Below are 22,836 nucleotides of genomic sequence, written 5' to 3' on the forward strand. Positions count from 1 at the left end.
GGATTGTGTGGCTGTTAGGGATATGAGGCACTGGGATAGTGCTGTGGGGAGAAGAGGGGTGCTGGAGGTGGCAGCACGTGCTTTTGGGAAGGCAACCTCTCATCCCATCCTCGAGGTAGTGAGGCTTTGCCTTTGCTGGGCTTGGGGTTAAACCCTTCTCCCAGTAGAACTGCAGTTTGCAGCTCCTTCCTCTGTACTGGAAGAGAGATGTGGCTGTTGAGGCAGGGACTGCCTACTGTGCAGGGAACACCTTCTCTGCAGGAGAGAGAACTGAGTGGATGGAGGTATCCCGTGTGCCATGTGAATCCATGTGCCACTGTTTAGTTCATGCTTAGGCTGACAGAAAGGGGCTGAGTTTGTGTGTTTTATTGATGAATATCCCTTTCCTCAGAAAGCAAACAGCTGACATCTTTACCTTGCAAAGGCTTGGACATCTTTACCTTGCTCTCCAAATGTGGGCCTGTAGTGCAAGGAAGGCACATGGTGACCCTGGTGTTCCTGTGCCTTCTCAGCTGCATTTTTTGTCTCAGATGCCAGTGACCCTGAAATTTGGATGCATTTCCATCTGCTGCTTTGTGTTAAAAGTGAATAATGAACTGTAATGTGTGGAAGCAGTTTGTATGATGGAACCCGTAAAATAAACTTGAGGGGATGGTGGTGGTGGTTGGAAGAGCTTGGCTGAGACATGGTAATTGGGCTGGATGTAGTGAGGGAGAAGAGGAGCCTGGAAGGGACTGCAATGGGAATCAGCCCCCAAAATAAATATCACACGAATGGGGCATGAAGGAATAAAGAGTCTCCTTCAAATCAGATTCTGTGCCTGAGCCTTCCTCTAGAATTTCCTGCAATTTAGACAAATGACCAACTTCACGTTTTTAAGTGGTGTGTGTGCTCAACACTTGCAGGCGTGTGCTCCCATCCAGCTGCTGAGCAGAAATCCTTGTTCTTCGGTCTTGCTGGGAGCTGCTTTGCGCTTTTTTGTGGCAGGAGCTTTTGCAATAGAAGCCCCTCCACGCCCCCCGCCCCAGGATGGCTTTTTCTGTGAAAGAAGCCAGCGTAGCCAGGCAGACATTATCCCCTTGCCGGAAGGAGGGACCCGGGCTCCCTGGGGAGGAGGGACGGGGAGCGAGTGATTCATTGCAGCTGGCTGCAGTTTGGCCTCTTCTCTCTTTGCCCTGGATGCCAAGGAGTGACAGCTTGTGGGCAGCGGGCCAAGCCGTGAAAAGAGGAGTGTGTGAGGCCTTTAGCTTTCTCATGCTTTATCAAGCTGCAAAGAATAGCTCGATATTCAGCCAGCGTTGGTGCAGGTCAGGAGAATGGAAATGCGAACTTAACTCCTGACATGCTGGCTGAGGGCTGACCGCAGGCACTGCGCCGAGCGAGGGCGGCTTTGTACCGCGGCGTGCGGGCACGGAGGAAACGTGCCTTGATGCCATGGTGAAGATAACTTTTTGTTAAGTGGGCTGCCTCTGGGACTTGCTGGGAATGTGGAAAGATGGAAAGAGTGCTCTCCTCTTCTGTTTCGCTGTCTGTGTGCCGGTGGGGGATGAAAACACTGGAAGGTGGGGCTGCAGGAGTGACGGGCGTCCTGGGAAAGCACGAGGGACTGTGAGGCGTGAGTGGCATGTCTGTCCTTCCACTGCTGGCACAACACTGGGAGATGTGATGCGGGTCTCTGGCAGTGCAGGGAGCAGGATAAGGCCATTCCCAGGGCTGTCGCCCCGCACCGAGGTCCTGCCAGGCTCTGCGGAGGAAGGGCTGCCCGCCGGCGCACAGGGAGTTAAGCTCCTCATCGCCTGGGGGTGAGCCTACCTCGGGGTGTTGAGCTCCATTCCCACGGCTTTTCCTTTCTGACCAGAGCGGGGGGAGGGATCGCCTGGAACAAGTAACATGCCTGGAGGGTGGAAAACAGCACCCTGGCCCCTCTGGCCTTGTGTTGGGCTGGGAGGGATCTGTGCTTCACGGCAGGCTGGGCAGGGGCTGCCAGCCAAGGCTGGGGTCTGTCGCTGCACGGCAGGCTCTGGGTAAGGTGCTGGGTTATTTCTCTCCTTTAGGCGAAGCAAGATGGCTTTGCCGGCAATAGAGTTCCTGCCTAGAGACTGAAATAAATGAATTCTCAGCTGGAAGGATGTAGAGTAGAAATGAAGCCCCAGCAATTCCATGTGCAGATCATAGCACATGTTAACACACGAGTTTTGTGGCTGAGCAAAAGAAGTAGCATTGAGTTCCTTAGAGGACGTGCAAGTTCCTCAAAGGCATAAGGCAGCAGGGTCCTTCCTCCCTGATGCTTCTCTCTTCTCCTATTGCACCTCTTCGAGCTGCTGAGTTGACCTGTTTGAAGCCCCGAGGAGAGGAAAGAGGGGGGGAAAGAAGATGAAAGTCTGAGGGGCTGGGGAAGGGAATTAGCAGGTGCTCAGAGCACAACCTGTGGCTGCCTCCGAACCCAAATCCCACCATTTCTCCATCAGCAGTGCGGGGCGCTGGGAGAGCCCGAGGCCTCTGCCACATCCCAGTTTACTGTGGAGCTGAGTGTCTCTCTGTGTGGGATACTAATCCTGGCCAGCACCAATTTCCCAGCAGAGGGAAAAGAAAGTTTGAGTACCTATTCAGCCCCTAGAAATATTCTCTGAGGACTAAGGTGTGCAGTCCCTATTTTTGACAGCTTCTGAATTCAAGGCAAGGTGAACTGACATGAGGACCCAGTAGCAGCATAAAGGAGAGATAACCCATGTGCTTGGAGGGCAGTTACACAGTTTGATTCTGCTGGGCTGTGTTTGTGCTGTACAGACCAAGTTATACCAAAAGCATGGCGAATGTGTAGTTAGAGACTGGATTTTTGTTTGAGAATTGGGTGTCTGGCCTTGCTCCTGCCCCTGATCCCCTTTGCACAAAGGAGAAGTACTGTGATGCTCCCACTTGCTGTGCAAGGGGGATCTTCAGGAGAGAGGGCTTGGGAGGCAGTATTGCCTGTGTGGCTTTATGTAGCCTGGGTCAGCACCCAGATACAGATCCAAGTGATGAAACAACAGTGCGCAAATATTCTGCAAACACCAAACTCCTGGTGGATCTTGTTGATCGTTAAGTGCCAAAATCCTAATACAGACTGGTAGGCAGCAGCCCTTGTTTGCTTTTCTGCACCCAGGCATCTAATGGTCACTGAGCTCTGCTCTTGAGTGTTCTGCAGCTCTGGGCTCTGCCCGTTTACTCACCCAGCACTGGGAAATGTGGAGCAGGAGCTGGGGTCCCGGGCTGATCTGAGCCCTGTGCGACGCAGACCTGCAGTGGATGCACAAAGAGAAACTGTCCCTGGCTGCGAGGTAGCTTGGGACCCAGGTGCAGCAAAGGCACCAGCGAGAGCTGGCTCTTCGCAGGGACAGGGGGTGTGTTCCCATTGTGCCTGTTCTGGTTTGCTCCTGTCAAACCTCTTCTCATTATTCTCGCCTTGAGCTGTCTCAGGCCCGAAGGCAAAGTGCTACAGAAGGCTCTGTGGGCTTTCCCTTGAGAGATGTGGGGTCCTTGGAGAGTGGCTGTTCAAGGGAAGCACTGCAGTGGGCTGAATCGAGGCTGTTTCAGGCTGCACAGCTCTGAGCTAATCTCCCAGAGGCAGAGACATTACTCACCAATCAGGAATGTGTCTGTATTTTTCCTAATGAGAACAAAACATTTTATCCCTGTTCATTAGCAGAGAGTTAGCGTGTACAGTTGCTATGCCAACAGACTCCTCTCCTCCGCAGACACACTGGGGGTGTCCTCCATGCCATGGTTAGAAGGGTGAACGGGAAGGCTGGTTCTGGCAAGAAAAAGATCCCATTGTTTTCCCAGGGCTGCCTGGACTTTGTGCAGCTGGCCAGACCTTGCCTTCTCAGGGGGAAGGGAACCACAGCGGGAGTCAAGTGCAACAGAGATTTAATTTATTGGAAAAATAGTCTTTGCATTTCACGCTATGTTGTTTTTTCCAGCTTGAGGCACACTCTTCAATAAGAGAAATGAAGGTGTCTCAACGTTCCCAAGAGCCCAGATGGTAAGCAAAATGCGCCGGGAGTCAGCACTGGGACGCCCATGGACTGCTGCAGCCCGCCGGGCTCCTCCATGTTCCTGATCATCCCGGTTTGTGTGGACAGTGTCATGCTGGGCAGCCTCTTGATGCTGCTGCGGTACGAACCCACCTGAGGAGCTGTGCCACCTGGGGTTAGTTGGACGAGCTCACCAGGCACGTGGTCTTCTGGAAAGAGTGAGTGGCTGTATGTGAGAATGTGCACTGTTCCCTTTGCAAAGGGAATGTTCCCTTTACACAGGGAAATCCTATGAAGGACAAAGGGCATCTCTTCAACAGAAGCTCTGTTCTGTAGAGTTCTGCTGTAAGCAGATGTATTTACTCCAGACGTTACCTGTTTGCCTGTCATTTTTGTCTTTGTCTTGATCCTCCCCACTCACCCAGCTTTCTTGAGGGACTGATTGGGATTTGTGGGTTGCAGTGGTGCTGAAGTCAGGCCACTGTACACCTTTTGCAAGAGTCTTCTTGGCACCTCTGATGCTGCACTTAAAATGTAAAATATAACTTTAAAACTTTGTATTTTCTGTACGAGTGAATGAATTTAACCTGCAGGCAGAAATAACAAAACAAAAACGTGACTTTCTGACGGTGATCTATAACTAGAAATGGGCCAGTGAGTGTTGCCAAATGTGAAGGCAGACTCCTGGAGCAGGAGTGAAGTTCATCTCTGTCTGTCAATCACCACGGAGCGTGATGAGCTGCTTTGTGCTGGCTGAGCTCTGTGGTGTTGACAGCTATAGACCCTTGAAGAAATGTCTCCCTGAAACTGAGTTCTCCTTTCATGCTGCTTCCTGTTAAACAGGATAGTTACAACTCCTATGTCAGTTTGCCTAGTGAAGCACTCTGTAAGTGAATGTGTGGAATTTGAATATGGGAATCTGAATATCAAATGTAGGGTGGTACACCAGAGATCCCAGACTGAATGAGCTGCTGGAGGGAGATCTGCAGATCTGCATGAACTTCTGGCTGGGAAGTGAAACCCTGGCACCTGGATACAAGGAGCTGATTTAGATGAGTCACTGACTTTTGCACTGGAGAGATGAGTATCACTGGGAGTACAGGAGCCCTTCATCAGAAGGATGTCTGCTTGTTGGACTTGCAGCTATAGCAGCAGGAGGGATCAGCAGAAATAAAAACAGTGAACAAAGCCAGACAGCAACCCCCAGCCCAGACCTCTCTGGGTGTGCAGTCCATGTGGTTTCAGTTTGGTAGTAGACCTTGACTGAACTCTTAGATGACAAAGAGCAAGTTTTCAGAAAACCTCTTTCAATCTGGAGCATCCAAGAATAAATTCCAAGTACATATAACACTTGTACAAAGATTGGTGAGTCTGGTTTCCTCAGCTTTGCATTGCTCTGGGTGGTTCCAGTAAAACCACTAAATCAAAGCTGTTTGAAATAGGGAATGAGTAAGTACTTGAGATGACTTGAATTCAGGCCAGTCTCTTCTGGATCCATCCTTTCAGGGTACATAAAAAATAAGGCTGTAAGGAGGACAGAGGTCTGTATGTTGTATTCTTTGAGATATCGACCTGATTCTGTCCAGATCCTATTGAAGAAGTGCTCCAGCAGAAGTGCACTAGAGGACATGGTTTTTAGTACTTTTAAATGTGAAAGATCATGTCTGGACAAACCAATTTGTGAGAAGTGAGTTATGGTTATTATCTGAGTCGTGCTCTACTTCATTCCTGTGCAGCTGGAGTAGCAGCTCAGTGTTACCTAGGAGAGTGTTACTTGTTCCCTCCTCAGCTCTTCCCTGCCTTTTAAACAGTGCAGGGACTGACTTTCTGCCCCATTTTCTGTGCACCACCACTTTTTAAGAGTGAAGATGAACATACAACTGCTGTGCTTGTGTGCAAGGCAAGAATTGTTCAGGAGGACCCTCACCTTTTTGGGGAGGAAGGCACATTGCTCCAGACCAGGATGATGTGATTTGGCTGTAGATGTTTCTTTCTCCTTGCTTCCCATGCCTGGCAAGCAGTTCTGTGTAGTGTGTAGTGTGCTCTCTGCAGACTGCTCAGAATAGTGGGGGGGTTGGGTATTGCTAGACCTGGGGCCACGTGCTTCCTTCACATGTGATGTGAAGCTTCTGCATTGCTACCTCTAGCTCCAGCTCCACTTCCTAATGAGTATTGCAGTGAAAGACCACTCCAAATGGCACTCGGGTCTTGCATCTTGATGTCTTGGGGTTCTCTTTCTGAAATGTCTCCCAATACATGTTCTTTTTCACTGGATGTACGTGCTTCATTTATTTAATGATTTAGCCTTATTACAACTAGGTTCTTGTTTTGGTAGTATCTGATCATCTCTCAGTGGATAAATTATACAGACCTACATGTATTGACAGGTAAAGAATAAAAGTTCCAAATCGGTTTCTATGTTTTGCCTCTGAAAGCAACTCAGGTGCTTGTAGAACCTTGAGAGAAGGGTTCTCCCCCTTCATCAGGACAAGTTATGGGATGAGGTGTTCCTTCTAATCCTTAGAGTATAGTTCAAAGCCCTAAATTGTGAGGTTGGTTTATATTTTTAAAAAGCTGTTGGCACTGAGTACTGTAAGTCTGGGTAATATATTTGCCCTCTCTGGTATTCTGTTTGGTTTTAATGGCCTTGCTTCTTCTTTTTTAGTTCCAGTTATACTTCTATATCTCTGCATCTTTAAAAAAATGCTTGTTTGACTCTTAGTAGTGAAACTGGCAAAGGACAGAGAAAAGCCAGATATTTCAGCCTGACAGGAAAGTTTAGATTGCTTAGTGAGCTAAGCGTGTATAAATAACAAAGTTCTATATCTGATAATCAAGAATGTGGGAAGCAATTAGGATCACTGCATTTGTGAAAGAAATCACTCAGGATTTTGAAGGAGTCATGATAAAAACAATGTCCAAACCCAAATATTCTCATATGACTCTGCATGAGAACCAGGTTTGGTAAGGATGTTGTTTCAAGTTGTGTCAGGAAATCACAGAATACTATGCCCATACTGGAGTAAAAAGTTGATGGATTGAAATGCTCATAAAGAACATAGGACAGATTAAAGTTCTGGCACACAGCCTTGTCAGAAGGGATCCATCCTTCATCAGGGCAGGCTAATTCAAGTATAAGGTAATTTGTATTTTCAAAGAACTAACAGGGAGAGGAAGTTTTTGACAAATGCACTCTATTCTGGAGGAAGAAGTGTGCAGCTGAATGCTGAGGCTTGAAAGTAAACTTGCTTTTGAGCAAACTCAGTTTAAGAAGTTAGGCTGAATAGTTTAAGAGAATTACCTCACTAGCAATTCACTATACAAGTGGGGAATCCCTGCTGTATTTGATAATCCTCACAGTAGCTTCTCCAGCTCTTATGGAAGTTGAGTTTTCTAAAGCTTTAGGAAAACTTGCCATCTGAAGAAAGGTATCTTCAGATTTTAAAAATGGAACAGCAACTACAGTGACCAGAGATGAGGGTTACCTTCCATACAAAGAACAGAATAAACTGGGATTCTTCCACCTGAAAAGCAATTAGTGACAGTTACCTTCAAATCCTGGATGGCATGGAAAGGTTAGAGGGGGAGCAACCTTTTTTTTTTCCTTTTTCATTACAAGTATGAATAGGTGTTGCATGGATCCAGCATGAAGCAAGCTTAAAAACCAATAATGACTTAGTCCTTGATGTGTGCAGTTAACCTGGGAAGCCACAGGATGTTGTGAATGCCAAACATCTGTGAGTATTTGAGGACACGGAGCAGGTCTATAGAAGAAGGAACTGTTGAGGGTTAGTAAATGCATGGAAACCACCTCTATCCCAAGAAGACCCTGAGCTGCACATGGTGGAAGCCTAGGAGAGTATTCAGGTGAGGTAAAGTGCTACGATGTGCTTACTTCATTCTTATGTTTCAGGCCAGAGCCAGGCAACTGCTGCCTGGTTTGTCAGCATGGAGAGAGAGGGGGGATACAAATAAGACTGGTAAAAATAGAGACTGGCACAGCTTGTGTTCTGGGTTGGTTCTGTGATGCTTGTGATGTACAGCATACACCTCTTGCTTCCTAAAGGCACTCACTGCCTGTGGGCTGTTGGAGTCTGCAGACAGTTGACTTGAGTTTGAAGAGAGGTGGAGAGTATATTTCTGGAAACTATGCAGGTAGGAAGGGTGGTGTGGAGATGAGTATTCTAAGCAGAGAAGCTGACTTTCCCCCTTTCTCTGTTGCATATGCTGTTCCTATGGGATAGTACATGTTTTACTGAGGTACAGAGACTGTCTTACTGCTGATAGCCTGAATTCTTCCCCTTTAATGGGGTGTTTCTTGCCTTGTAATGCACTGTAACTTGAGCTAAAATGGGTGATAAGCTGATGCATTACAGTGCAACCTCTGTTCCAAAGCATTTTTGAACTAAAAATGTCATGGCCTACGTGAGGTTCCTACTCTTCAGAAGTACTCAAAACATTGGCCTTATTTTAGGTCCTGTCTAAACATTTAAAAATAACTTGAAAACAGGGCTCACTTCTATATACTTCACCCCTGAAAATCTAGGCTTGCACTTGGTTTTAGGTGCTTACCCAAATCTGCAGAGGGCACAGTACAGAACAGCCCTTAGTTGTTTCTTTGAACTTTTAATTTCAGAAGGAAGAGAACAATGTCAGGGTCTCTTGTCATTTTGTCCCTAGAGACATAGTCTCTGCTGTTAGGCAGTATCCTGTTGGGGTTTTGGGGTTTTTTTTTAACTTGTTGTTGACTAACTTTGCTGCTGTAGTCCTTGGGGAGCAGCTATGGAAAGCTGACCGGTACTGGAATTAGGATGACGTATATTCCTGCAGGAACGCTCTTATGACTGAAAACTGAGTTGATATATTTTGGGAAACTATAGCCCCTTCCCAAGGATACAGAAACCATCTTGTCTGCATCTCATATTCTGTAGTGAAAGTTACTCCATGGAGTGGCTGAGAGTGAGTGCTCAAATTACAGCTGAGTAGTACAGACAGGCCTGGGGCTGACAAAAGCCAGGTTGAGTCCATACAGGATTAGGACAAGGGTCACGTTGGGGAAGACTGGCATCAGGTGAAGTGGACTAAAGTTCCCGTCCTGTTAATCAGCATCTTGACATGTTGCACCTATTTAGTCAGCTGTTTGATGCAGGGAGAAATTTCTATCCCAAACCCTAAGTCTCATCATTGCAGAGTAGCAAGGGGCTCAGTTGTTACACCATTTACAGAGTATCCTTCCTGTTTTGCTCACAATTTCTCAATTATTGTTTTCACCAGTAGCTTTGCTCAAGCAATGATTCTCTCTCAGCTTGTTCCTGTGTGTGCTGGACCTCTCTGCCATTCTCCAGACAGTCTGTCCAGATTAGATTTAGTTTGACCCCATCTTTAGCCAGTATGATCTTTTCTATTCCTAGCTGATCCGTGATTTTAACTAGTGTATTTTCCACTAAGCCCTGAGAAGATTGAAATTAAAACTTTTTTATGAGGGTAACTTGTGCCAGCCCCACTGTAGCCTCCTGGGTTGACATGAGGTGGCTGATTGTTCAGTTTGGTCCATGTGTAAGTCTGAAGAGTGCTGTCTGAGCCACACTTCTGTGGGGTTTTATTAGTTTTCTATGTGTGGCAGAGTAGAACAGTTTCCCAGAGAAAGGCACAGTCCCTGCCATGTGTGTGGAGCTTAAAATGACAAAGGAAGGGTGCCTGGAACTGGGACAATCTGCAAACAGAACTCTGCTGACCACAGGCTATGGTTTGTCCTTCCAGCACAGATGTGCATACTTTTGCCCTGTTTCTTTAACAGACCTCTGCTCTGTCTAGCTGATCCTTCTAGCAGAAGAGCAGCCACTCAGATGCAAAACTCAGTGCTATTCCTAACAACCTACTGTAAATCTGGTTTTCCTGTCTCCTGGGCACTTTTTTGCCCAGGGGTGACCCTGGCAAAGCAGCATTCTCTTGGAAAGCCAACAGTCAGCCAGTTATACTGGCTGAAATTCCTGCTTGTAGCAGTTTGCATTTCAGACTAGCACTGCAGACCTGTTTAGTGCATCTCTGCAGCCCTGGGGTGAAGGTCTGGGCTTCCCTGAAAGGGGAAGGGATGAGCCAGTCAGTCCTGCCCAGCCAGTGGCTGTCAGACTGTGCAGGTGGGGCAGTAGCAAACAGATGGAGAGCAGTCTCAACCAAAAACTCTTTAAAATTCATGGCTCCCATGAACAGGTAGCTGGTTCTCAACCTTTGTGCCTTTAGGACAGCACCAAAGAAGCTTTTGCAGCCCTGAACAGGACCAGTAGCTCAAATGGTTTGCCAGAAAATTAAGATCTCCCCAATCCGAGCAAGCAGAAACTCATGTTGCAATGCATTAAAATTTGTTTTGTCTTGCTATAAAATTCCTTGTTCTGGATAAGGTGTGGCTAGATGTCTGCCTGTTAACAAAGTGATCAGAGAACTCTTGCTCCACATGATTTATTTCTCCAAGGACCAAATCTTGCAGTGTTGCAGCTTCTGCTTTCTCTGCCACTTAATTTTTCCATTGCTCATTTTCACTTCTCTATATTGTGGACCCTCAGTGATATGGATGGAGAGCGATTGCCTGATGGCCCATGCACAGTAGTAGCTCTCCCACCCCTATTTGTATACGGTCTGGTGCTCTGAATTTTATCCTTGAAACAAGAATAATGTCTGGGGTGGAGGGCTGTGATTGCAGGGTGGAAGAATATGCTGCATCACTGCTAATAGCCTGTGTCTCCTCAGCCACATGCACCTTGAGAGCCCTTCATGGATGGTTCCTGGGCCACCATTCCATGTTGGACTACATTTGAAAGCACTGGATATCCAAGATATCCACCCTGTGTGGGACAGTCATTGCTCAGAGCTGTTGAGACTGGTGTGAAGTTGATCCTGGCTCTCAGCTCTGCATCTAGCCTGTTCAGGCTTCTGCAGTAGTGCAGTGGGAGCTGTTGTGTTTTATATGTTATGTAGCTATGAAGCTTCCCAAGCTTGGGAAGGTCCCCAGGCTTTTTGAACAGCATGGGATGTTGCTGTCTGTTATTGGCCTTATGAAAGCCTTGGCATTGGTTTTCAGAGTTGGAAGAAAATGTCTGGCCACCTCAACTTGGATCATTATCTAGCCGACCTGTGTCACTTAATTGCCAGACTATTGAACCTAATAGTTCATAGCTGAGGACTGAGAACCTTCCTGGCTTAGGCACTAATTCATGGAAGATTAATTGATCAAAGCGTCATTTCTGATACTGCTTTGACATGACTTGAGTAATACAAGAAAGAATACACCCCATCTTGGTTTGAAGGCAAACCACAAGCAGATTGTGGTAGTGATGTGAAGTTGTGTTGATTTTGCTGTCTCTCCTGGGTGGGAGGGGATCGGTGCTACTCATGTGGCTGCATTGCATGAAACATATTTGCATGTTACTGCCTGTATTCATGGCTGTGGCCAGAACTGCTGACAGTCTCGGAGTGATAGGGGAAGGCTCTGCTGTCAGACTGTGTGTTTCTCCAGAAAATTACTGGGAAAAGCAGAAAAGTGAATTTTATTTGAAATGGAGGAAAACTCTAGGGAGAAGAATTCCTTCCTGTCTACCCAGGGCATATTAGTTCTTTACAGAGCTGTTGTGGTGCTAAAATCTAAGATTTAAGGGGTGTCAAGGAAATTGCTTTAACAGAACAGAGCACCCTGCACTGTTCAATGTCTGCAGAGTGAAAGGATTTATTCAGATCAGGCTCCAGTGTTTAACATTTCTCATTTGCATCTTGACAACTGGATGGTGGAGCTCGGGATGTGGTCCCTGTGTGTCTGCCTGTGGTCTGTACCACTGCTGGCATGAACTCCTTCTGTGGTTGGTCTCTGTTCTCCCTTCTACTGTGCAACCCTGCAGGGCTGCTGCTGGCACGGAGACCATGGGGTTTCCTCTGGGGATACAAGAGTAGGACTGGTGCTTTTTCACAGGAGTTTCACAGGACATTTGAAGCTCCTCTCCTCTCTTGCTAGGTGACTCCAAGCCAGACTGGATGCAAAAGAACTTGACTTGGGAGTGTGGCCTTTGCCTCTGGGACGTGAGAGCTTGGTTAGGGGTCACAGTCCTGTCCTCTGGGAAGCATGTGCTGGTTGCAGAGGTCTCTCTCCCTTCTGGAGGGAAATCTGCCAAGGAAAATAGACTCTAAGGCAGAAGTGATTACACTGAGATTGTGTGCTGTCCTGGCTCTTTCTGTACAAAGCACTTGGGCATTTCTGCCTTACAGAAATCAGCATAGAACAGCTAGTGCAGAGCAGCATTCTGGCTTTCGTAGCCTGTGGAGCCAAAGCTGGGAACAGGAGGATCCTGGCTGAGGCTGGGGAGAGGTGCCCCTAATGATAGGGAGGGCAGTGTGGTTGGGAAGGTGTGCCTTGTTCGAGGTGGAGGCCGGTAAAATATGAATCACATCTGTTTGAAGTAGTGATGAAACCCCAGATGAAGGTTTTCTGTAATACCTGGCCAGATCATCTGGCATGCTCCAGCTTTCCTTTCTCCCTGCTTAGAACGGACGGTCCTGACCTACTTTTAGCAATCGTGGTTCTGCTGGAGGCTTGGCTGTCCTGACAGCAAACACGTTATCTGCCGTGTTCAGTCAGCATCTGAGTGAGAAGTTTCCATCAAACATTTGGCAGACAGGGAAGAGCTGTTCCTGGAAGAGGGACTGTTGGTGCGTTAAACTCAATTCTGCCACTTCTGTGCACGATGGCTCCAGCCTTGGCTCTGGTTTCCCATGGTGTGCATTAACTTTTGTGCTGTGCTGTCAGGATTCAGTGAGATGGTATCTAAATGTTAATATAAGAGATACTGCCTTTAGAAATAGCCAGTGAGGTTAGGCTTCCAGCCTCCTAAATATGCGATTAGGCAGGGCTAGAGTTACATTCTTAATATTTAAAAATAAATAAAGTCTATAAATGTACCATAAAATAGATGTTTAAATAGAAATGTCATCCTGGGGCAAATTGCAAAGCTCTGTGTAGCTCAGTATCCTGCCTTTGACAAGATCCAGAAGCAGATGCTTAATGAGGGCTGTAAGAAACAGGGCATGTATAATGTGGTAGGTTTGGTTTGTTTTTTTTCATTCTCCCCCCCACCTCCATTTGCCTCCCAGCTTATGACCATCATCAGTTTAGGGCCCTGCTTATCCAGGAGTAGTATCTCATCATCTGATTGTGACCATATCTATTCTCCATTAATTTATATAATCCCTCTTCTAACTTGTTTATGTTTCTGGTCTCCATGACATCCTACAGCAGTGAGCTCTACAATTTAATTATGCATTTTAAGTGTTATTTGAAATATTCTACATCCAGTGACAATATCCTTGAACTGGCTTAGGGGAGTTGTCTGTAACTTTGGTGAGTGCTCTCATTTTCTGCATTGTAAGACATGGTAGTCAATTATTCCATGTTTTTCATCTTGATACTATGTCATGTTTCAGATCTCTTGACTTTTCCCAGTCTTCCCTCGATTGTTTCTTTGTCCACCCGAAGTCCTGCTCTGCTCAGTCTCTCCTTATATAGAAGCTGATTTGTGCTTTTGGTCATCTTTGTTGTCCCTTTTGTCATTCTGTCTCCTTTTTCAGATGTGGGAATCAGAACTGCCTTCAACATTCAACAACATAATGGGGATATGTGTTTTCTTTTTTCTTGATACTAAATACTGAACTGACCTACCAAGTTTCAAAAGTTTCTCTGAGTGATAACAGCTAATTTGGATCCTGTTGTGTTTATGTAATTAGAGTATTTTTGGTTGGTTTTGGTACCTATTGGCATCTAAGATATTGTGTAGTTAGTTAAAAGTGCCTGAGTTCTGTTACTTTTTGCAGTCTTTTCTGAATTTGATTGCGATGAAGAATTTTTTTAATAATAAAATTTGCCACTTCTAGATGTATTCATCTCCTTAGGTCTTATGGGAACATATTGAACAGTGCAGGTTGCAGAATAAATTTTTGGCAGATCTCACTGATAATCTTCATGTGACAGGGAAACTCTTTATCTCCTGTCTTTTAACTACTTATTAAATCATGATAGGGACTGTAAGTTTCATTTCACAGTAGCTTAACTTTTTTTTTTTCAAGAGCCTTAGTTTTTTAAAAATCAGTTTAGTTCATATTAAACAGATTCAAATCCATCTCTTGGATCTCAGTTAATCAGAAATGGGAAATCTACTATTGGAATTTCCTGGGTACTGCAGGGGTTTCTCTCTGCTCCAAATTTTAGTCTTGTATTTTGATCAGCAGTTGGGTTCTTGAACTTCTGCAAGCAAATTTGTTTCTACAGGGAGTGATGGGCTCAGATTTATGTAGATTTGAGTAGAAACAGAGAATTTGCTCAGCAGGGTGAATTGGATGGGTAACCTCAGTGAGCTGTGCTTTCCCAGCAGGGTTCTATTACAGCTGGATTAAACCTATCTAGGCTCTCTGGATATACACTACACATTAAAGGCTAGAGAATGGGATTTTTTTTTTCCTCACCACTTGTCTGGGAGAATATTTAAGTCACTGATGGTATTTGACTGGATGCAAACTTGACATGTGATGGCAGCTAGAAGAACAGAAGGTTATTGGGTGGGTAAAGGGAGGGCTTGTGGGTCAAGCTGGGAAAAGTAACGTTTGCTCTGTGTGCAGCATTAGAAAGCTGAAGGGATGGCCTGTCCAGGTCAGGTGCTGTCAAAAGAGAATGCTCATCCAGGTCAGGTACCTAAAGAAGAAAAAAAAAATGCTGACAAACTGGGATGAGCTCAGAGAGCTACGAGAAAAATTAAGTATTTCTGACTGAAGAAGCTCAGACCACTTAATGTGTCCATTCAAAGGATTACACGTGCTGCAATCTGTGATTCAGGAATGCTCAAAGCTGGCAGGATGTATAAGGGAAGGATTGCCTTATGCTTGTCTGCCCTTAGACTACTTCTTAGGCATCTATTATTGTCTGCTGCTGGAGCCAGGGTTTCTGTGTAGGAGGACCTCTGTCAGAGTTAGAATAGCTGTCTTTATCTTCTTGCCCAAGGAGGATTAAGCAGAAGGATTAGTTTTCAAACTCTTCATGCAGAAAGTGCCTAGAAGCTTCTTTGACTTAGAAGATTTTGTGACAAGCAAAGTTAGACAAAATGACAAGGCATTTTACTTGGGGTAAAAAACCCTCAGGGATAAGCTTGCTGGGTTAAGGTGGCAGTTTCCGTAATTTAGGAGCCCTAAGAAAAAAATCCTGCTTTCACTAGGAGGCTTTAGTCAGGAGCTCGTGGGCTAGAAGAAGAGATGGTTGGTGGTATTCTGTGGTTTGATTACGCAGAAAGTTGGAGTGGATCCTAAAGGACTCTAATCCTCTAATGTCTAACACTGGCTGAACGTTATCCTTTGGTTGTGTTGAGATGCTGAGAAACTAATAGCTGGCTTGATTTCCACTTCTAAAAATGCACATACACCACGGTGTGTGACATTGGGTTAGTGCTTGAGAGGATGGTAAAGTGAAAAGTCAACCCTCGATTTACAATGACAGAGTATCTATGAAGAAAGCTTTACCAGCAAGCAGCTTGTGGTTGCTTTATATTCCTTGTAAATGTTTGCGTAGTTTGTCTTGGTTTATAAAAAGTTCACTATTTAACACTGTATTAATCATTAACTCTTCATTAACCAGTTCTACCGGAAGCTTAAACTAGTGTTTATAACACATTTTCTTCTGTGCAAGGGTAAAGTTTGCTTGTGCTAGAGCTGTTTAGAGGAAATTACTGTCCACTACCATCAGTTAATTCCAGTATGGCTAAAATGAATAATTAGGTGGCCCCAGAGGGACTTTCTACAATTTCCACAGAAACTTCATACATTTTTCAAAGAACAGTGCATGAGCATCATTAAAGTGGCTGCAGTATCACAAAGCTGACAATATTTTGTGCAACATTGGTTTAGTATAACTTCAACCCCCTTCCAGAAAAGTACCTTGTACTGGTCAGCAGAAATTATCAAGCATTTAGAAGACATAATTTTCCCAAGTATCCCATTATTTATCTAATAATGCCATTAATTCTGTAGTACAGAATTTCTGCCAGCTTTCCTTGCCATTTCAGATTTGATATTTTGTCTTTAAAGATTTGGGGTTTTTTTTTAAGCTTTGACATCAGCTCTGGTGCTACTCACATCTGGTGTAACAGAGCTCTCTTGTCTGTGCCAGTCGTGCTCTGACAGGATGGCTTGGACTTGGGATTCTCCTTGGGGTCAATTTTACTTGGAAAACAGAGGTTTGTGTTCATCTCTGCCAGAGCTGCTCACTGCAAGTGTTCTCAAACAACAGAACAGGGAACTGGCCTGGTAGTAGTAAATAAGACTCAAAAAAAGATTTATTTATTTAAGGGAAATGCCATCTTTCACAGCAGAAAACAGCAAGTCTCTGTTGAGCATATGAAGCTTAGAAGGGAGCTGTAATTCAGGGCTTTTGTGCAGAAAACACAGCAGTGGTCGTCTTCCTGCTGCTGAGCCGTTTGAATGTGCTGGAGCACAAGGGTCGTCGTGCAGCTGGAAGAATGGTGCTTTTAATTGTTAAATCTTTTAGTGCTCTCACTGCGGGTTGGCTCTGCAAATGATACAGTGGAAATTGCAGGTGGAAATTTCAGGGACCTACTTTTTTTCGGAGGATAATTCTGCTGGGTTTGGTGTCAAGTATGAAATCTAGCCTAGAACTTGGAACATTAACTGACCTCTCCGTGTTTGGGGGGTAGAATGTGGTATTAGGGAAATAATCTGTGAGGATTGAAATAATCTTTATGTGTCGATATGCTGTTAAAATATGTCCAAATCAGTTCTGGGTTTGTTTCCTTAATAAATGTGTAAAGTCTCTGAGAGGGATACATGAGGTCAGAGAGGTAAAAATAGTGCTACAGAAAACATGGTCCTACTTCAAATTCCAGGTAACAAAATAGTGCCATTGCTTCGACATTACTGGTTGTTGTTTTGTGGATGTGATATAAATATTCTGTGGCAGAACTGACTAATCCTCTAGCCCTTCTGTTGTCATCCAGATTAACTAAATGAAACTCAGAAGTATCATTTGGATATTAATATTTTACAGGGAGTTAGAGGCAATGTTCGGAGTATTGTCTGGAGCATTTTCCTATTTAACGGGAATTCATCAAAAGAAATGGAATATTTAAAAAGAATCTTTAAGCCTTGGCAATTGCATTCAGAATTAATTAAAGGCTACACACTTTTAGTGCAATCTGTCTGCAACAGCTGTGTTATACACTAGCAATGAGCACAGGAAGCAGAACGGTTCAGTAAATCCATAAAGAGCTCAGTAGTGTAGCTTGTCATGAAACCATCAGATTTAAATGTAGGTTATCCTCCTCCTTCCTGTCCTCCCAGAGAGGTTGTGATGGGCTTAACTGAAAGGCAAGCATAAAAAAAGGCAGTGATGCCCGTGCTTGAGAAACAACTTGGCAAATGGAATCAAAAGACACTGCTGGCTTTTTTTCTCTCAGTTTTCATGTAGGGTGCAAATCCTTCTGGCTGCTGATAGCTACAGGCTCCTGCTCATTTCTAATGTGTGTTTGCTCACCTAGCAATAAATACAAGTTCATTTGCTAATGGCTCTTTAGCAAAGAGCAACAAAGGGCACTATATTCAATGTTTATCCATTGTGCAGGGTGATTAGAACTGGCTTGCAGAACATGCTGTACTACCCTTTTGTTTTGTTTTGTTTTCTCTGTTCTCCCAGAGTCATGAGGACTAGATGGCAGTTTCCTACCTGAAATACCTTTGAGGGCTAGCTCTCAACAAAGTGACTTCTAGGTGGATATTGGTGACTGAAAGAAGAGTAGATACAGGTCAGACCTTTGAGCACAGCAAGATCTGCTTTTGGTTATGGTCTGCTGGAATGAAGGGCTAGTTGCTTTTCCAATCTCTTTCCTGGACAGGTGCTCCAATAGGTAACGTGCTTTCAGTGAAACATTATGGATAGGTTTGAAGAGAGATTGAAGAGCTTGTGAAAAGATCTGTGTTGCTGGAGTGGTGTCATGTGCTAGATTTTGAGTTCAAGTACTGGTAGCATGTGTGTGTTAGTTGTGCCCCGGTAGTTGTCAGTGGTGCTCTGTGGGGGACAGAGCAGTTGAGCAGCTTGTAGGCACAACCTTTAGCCAGAAAGCCACTATTTCAGGATTCATAAATCCTGGAGACACATGCCGATTTTACTGTGTGAGTGCTGGCAGAGGAAGGTTGCATTAGCTTGAAAGAAGATTACAGATCCCTCAGAGTGGTGTCGTTTAATGACGTCTTGTGATCCTCAGCTGCTTCCAGATCAAAGATTGTCTTCTCCATGTCAGTGTGGCTCTGTTCACAACATAGTCAAGCTCCTGCTGTTGGATGGCCATCAGCCTATTGTTTTGTTTGCAGGCCTTTTAAGCTTTGAAACTGAGGAGGCTCCAGACAGTTGCAGAACAAGCCATCATGACATCTGCATGAGGTATAGAGACAATCGTGTGGTTAAGGAGTCCCTTAAATCAAGTTCTCTCCAACAGTAATGGCGAGAATTAAAAATAATCCACATGTTGGAGTTGCAGCAAGATCTGTTCTGCTGATGTAAACCTGAGGTGATGGAGTCAAGTTAGATCTCCCTCCTTCAGTCTGTGTGTTACCCCTTATCAGGCTTCCCAGGTGACATCTCCTGCCTGATGAGGGTTTTCTCTCAGGTGCTACAACGTGCTCTTTTACCACCATGGAAAAGAGACTCCAAGGCTGGCTCAGGGCTGTGTGCCAGCCTGGGTGAAGCAGAGTGTGTTCATAGCTCTGAAGCAGAAAGCACTAAGTGTCCATTATCAGGGCAAACAAAAGCCCCAGTGTGCACGTAGCCTAAACACGGCGCTGGTACGGTGTGAATCAGCGGCTGTGTGCACCGGGGAAAGCTGCCAGCCCAGAGCCGGCATTCCTGCGCCCCGGTATATCCTGACAACACTACCTACTTACCTACAAGAACCGTGTGAAGTGGAGCTTTTCCAGAGCTTCACAAAGCCTATATTTCATAAAGTGTTGTATTTATAATACCTTCCATCCGCTGGATTTCACAAGTAGACTAATCCTCTCAGCTGGTCTTTTGGTGGAGCAAAGATGCCAGTTTTACTGACAAAGGAGCCGGAAAGCAGACTTTTGTGTTGTTTTTTGTTTTGTTTTTTTTTTTTTGCAATAGCAGGGAAATAGGAGATGGATCTAGAGTGTTGTGGCTATTGTTCTCAGCATTGCTACTGTGCTTTCTGCTTGCTGTGTGCTGGATGTTGTACAGAATGAGTGTACAGTTTGTGTGGTGAGAAGTTTGTGACATAAATTGATTAAGTCCTGGAGTAAATGCTGGAGTAGTTTTCTCTTGAAGTGCTGCAGATCTTTTCCACCTCTGTGCTGTAAGCACTTCTGGGCTAATAGCACTTTGAGCTTTCCAGAAAGACCCAAGAGGGATGATCCCATAGGAGAGAACTGATGATAGTTTTCTTAACTTTAACTACAAAATTAACATCGCTGAGTTGCCAAAATGAGCACAGCAGATTACAGGCCAGTTCTGGAGGAGATACTGCACTCATCAGCTCTTTGGAGCCTCTGACCCAGCTTGGCATCTGTTTGGCTCTTTGCAGCTTTGATACCCCATCTGTGAGAGGGAGGAAGGGAAGGAAGGAAATAAAATCACAGCTGCATCACCACCTACTTCTCCATTTAAATGAGGTGGTACTCATAGTAAATTATTGAGTACTTGCAGCTGCTACCCTTTCTCCATGGGGAAAGCATTAATCTAAATGTTGCAGGTACTTATTACCACATTTCCACCATGCTGTGGGGTTCCCCATGCTGTTCAGAGCAGTTGTTCCCATCCATGGCATAGCTTGGGTAGGTTACAGTAGATTTTAAGAGAAGTTGATCTAAATATCCTCTGAAGAGGAGCAGAATAGGTTTAATGGTTCCCTGGGTCTGTCCAACACCTACCCCATCTGGACTTGCTTGCACTTTGAGGCATGGGACAGGGAAGGAATGGAGCACTGTCCACAGAAGAGGCATGTTAAATCACCTTTCACAGTACTGGGAGAGGTGCTGTGCAGAGATGAGTGCCAGCAAGAGACTTCTACCCCAGAGAGTGCAGAAACAAGCAAGCAGGTCTTCCCCTCACCTGGACATGCTGTGTAACTTCCTAGGGAGATAGGGGGCCACAGGGACTGGCTTGGCAGGGCTGGGAGCAGACTGGTGGCACCAGAGGGGAGGCTGGGAATGCTATGACTGGCATTCTGGAGGTCTCATCCTGGCACCCAGGATCTGCTTGGGTGGGTCATGCTCAGTGGCAGAGATGGCATGGGAATGTTTCCTCTGCAGCACTAGTGGAAAAGTCTTAGACCCACAAGAGGCTGTTGATAGCCATAAGTGATAACAAAGAGAGGGTTTAATTATGATATCTAGATCAAATACAGAGCAAAGGGCTTATTAGTTTGCTCTGAATTAGATCTCAACTACAGTTTATTTAAACAATGGTCCTGCAGGTTTTGTTTGTCTTGGACAGCAGTTTGTTTTACTGTGGTGTTGCTCATTAATGCTGTATACAGTGTGCTGGCTCCTATGGAAATGTGGTCCTGTCCTGAAGAACTTCCAGTATAGCATCATAGTTAAATGGTGCAGGAGTCAAGTTAAACATGGCTTTTTCTGATATTACAAGAGTAGTGATCAGCTTCAGTGTTTCATTACGTGCAGTATTGCAGCTTCTTCTGAGGACACTGTGCCTGTCATCTTGGTAGGGAGATGAGTGAGTTACGTTTCTGATGCTCCTGCAAGCTGTTGGTGTTTCTGCAAATGTCCTGTGCTGGCTCTTCACGTTTAGCTCTGTCTTCAATAGTTATTCATGTTCTCTTTGCCCATCTCTCATAATGAGAGTGCTGTTGAATGATTTTGAGTGTTAATCTTCACTTCTGGTTCCAAGGAGTTATAACAACCTTTCCTCTCTTGCAGAGTGTTTACCATGCCTCTGGGAACGTTTCTCCTTCCTGTTCTCTGTTTCTTGGGAGCAGCAATTCCACGGGGACTGCAATATGTCACATTCTCACGCAACACTACAAAATTCCTCCACCTATCCATGGACTTGGAATCTGGGACCATTTATTTGGGGGCCACTAACTTTCTCTTTCAGCTGACATCTGACCTGCTGATGGAGAACATGGTTCAGACTGGACCAGTTCTGGACAGTAAGGATTGCCTCCCCCCAGTCTCAAAGCTGGAGTGCCCCCAGGCACACCACACTGACAATCACAACAAGCTGCTGCTGGTGAACGCAGAGCAGAAGGAGCTCATCGTGTGTGGCAGCGTGCACCAGGGGATCTGTGAGAAGAGGAGCCTCGCGTCCATCGACCACGTCCTCTTCCGACCAGAGAGCCCTGGTGACACTCAGTATGTTGCTGCCAATGATCCCAATATCACCACTGTGGGACTCATAGCCTACTCAAAGGATGAGGTCCCCTTGCTGTTCGTGGGACGAGGGTACACTAGCCGAGGAGTGGGAGGAGGGATTCCTCCCATCACTACCCGAAATCTCAGGGCCCACGGAGGGGATGTTCAAGCAACAGACTCTCACTCCATTTTCTCCTATGAAGAAACAGCAAAACTGGCTGTGGGCCGGCTCTCCGAGTACAACCACCATTTCATTAAATCCTTCACTTACCGCTCGAGTGTCTATTTCCTATTCTACCGACGGGACCTCAAATCTCAGTCACGCGAGTACAAGACCTACATCTCGCGCATCTGCCTGGATGACTCTCATTACTACTCGTATGTGGAGCTGCCTCTGCTCTGCCAGAGCAAAGCCAATACATACAGCCTCCTGCAAGCAGCCTATGTCACCCGGCCAGGAAAAGACCTGGCCCAGGGGCAGCTGGACACCGAGGGAGAAGTGCTGTTTGCTGCCTTCTCTGCCTGGCAGGCGTCTTCTGGGAAACTGAGCGAGGAGTCTGCGCTCTGTGTCTACGCCATGGAGGAGGTGGATCGCCTGACCAACTGGACTAGGGATGTTTGCTACATGAGAGATGGGAAGTCAGAAGAAGGGACAGAAGTGGCATATATTGAATACGATGTCAGCTCCAACTGTGTCCAGCTGCCAGCGGTAAGTGGCTTTTCACCTTTGAGTAGTCTGCAGTGTGTTGTCGTGTTGCTTTGTGTTCCTGAAGTCATCCTGCTTTTGCAGATGGATGTTAAAATTTTTGGGTTTGGGTTTGAGTTTGGGTTTGGCTCAGTCTGTTTTGCCCCACACGGGCAGGATTCCTTGCAGAGGGAGAGGGACTGTATGTGGCAGTGGGAAGAGCATCTGGTGTGACCTGGCCCTGAGGCCCCTCTCATGGCAATACCAGGCAAGAACATTGAAGCTGCAGTTCAAGTTGTGCTTTATCTGTGTCATCTCCTGGTCTGCACTGCAGGGAAGGAGAGAAGTATTTGTAAGTGTACCTGCGTGTTGGGAAGGGGATTTAAGGGCTGTGCTGGATTATAGCGAGGTGCACCTCACAACAGCTGGCTGCAAGGGCACCCAGGAACAAAAAAGAACATAAACAAAACCAAGAGTCAGCACAGAGACATTCAAAGCCCATCTGGACATGTTCCTGTGTAACCTGCTCTAGGTGACCCTGCCTTGGCAGGGGGGTTGGACTAGATGATCTCCAGAGGTCCCTTCCAACCCTAACAGTTCTGTGATTCCATGAAAATCCTAATTTCCTATAGACTGCTTTAGTCCTGCAGAATTTTTAGTCCAAGGAGGACCTTTTCCTGAGCTGTCTCTTCTTTGTCTCCAGAGCTGTAAGAGGTGGTAATC

General features: G+C 45.7%; 1 protein-coding gene across 6 annotated transcripts in view; it reads left to right on the plus strand.

The window, feature by feature from the left end:
* Positions 1-22,836, plus strand: part of PLXNB1 (plexin B1) — a 78,849-nt gene that overhangs the window by 17,748 nt on the left and 38,265 nt on the right. For 2 of the 6 annotated variants that reach the window (XM_027700607.1, XM_027700608.1), the window contains exons 2-3: positions 3,960-4,231; positions 20,994-22,137. In XM_027700607.1, the coding sequence (XP_027556408.1) occupies positions 21,004-22,137 (1,134 nt within the window). In that variant the 5' untranslated portion in view covers positions 3,960-4,231; positions 20,994-21,003. Of the gene's footprint in view, positions 1-3,959; positions 4,232-4,265; positions 4,359-20,993; positions 22,138-22,836 lie in introns of those variants that run through there. The other 4 variants (XM_027700609.1, XM_027700610.1, XM_027700611.1 and 1 more) reach the window with 4 other exon arrangements.

The sequence above is a fragment of the Neopelma chrysocephalum genome, unplaced genomic scaffold, assembly GCF_003984885.1.
Source record: "Neopelma chrysocephalum unplaced genomic scaffold, ASM398488v2 Primary Assembly neopelma1_147, whole genome shotgun sequence".
Lineage (NCBI taxonomy): Eukaryota > Metazoa > Chordata > Aves > Passeriformes > Pipridae > Neopelma > Neopelma chrysocephalum.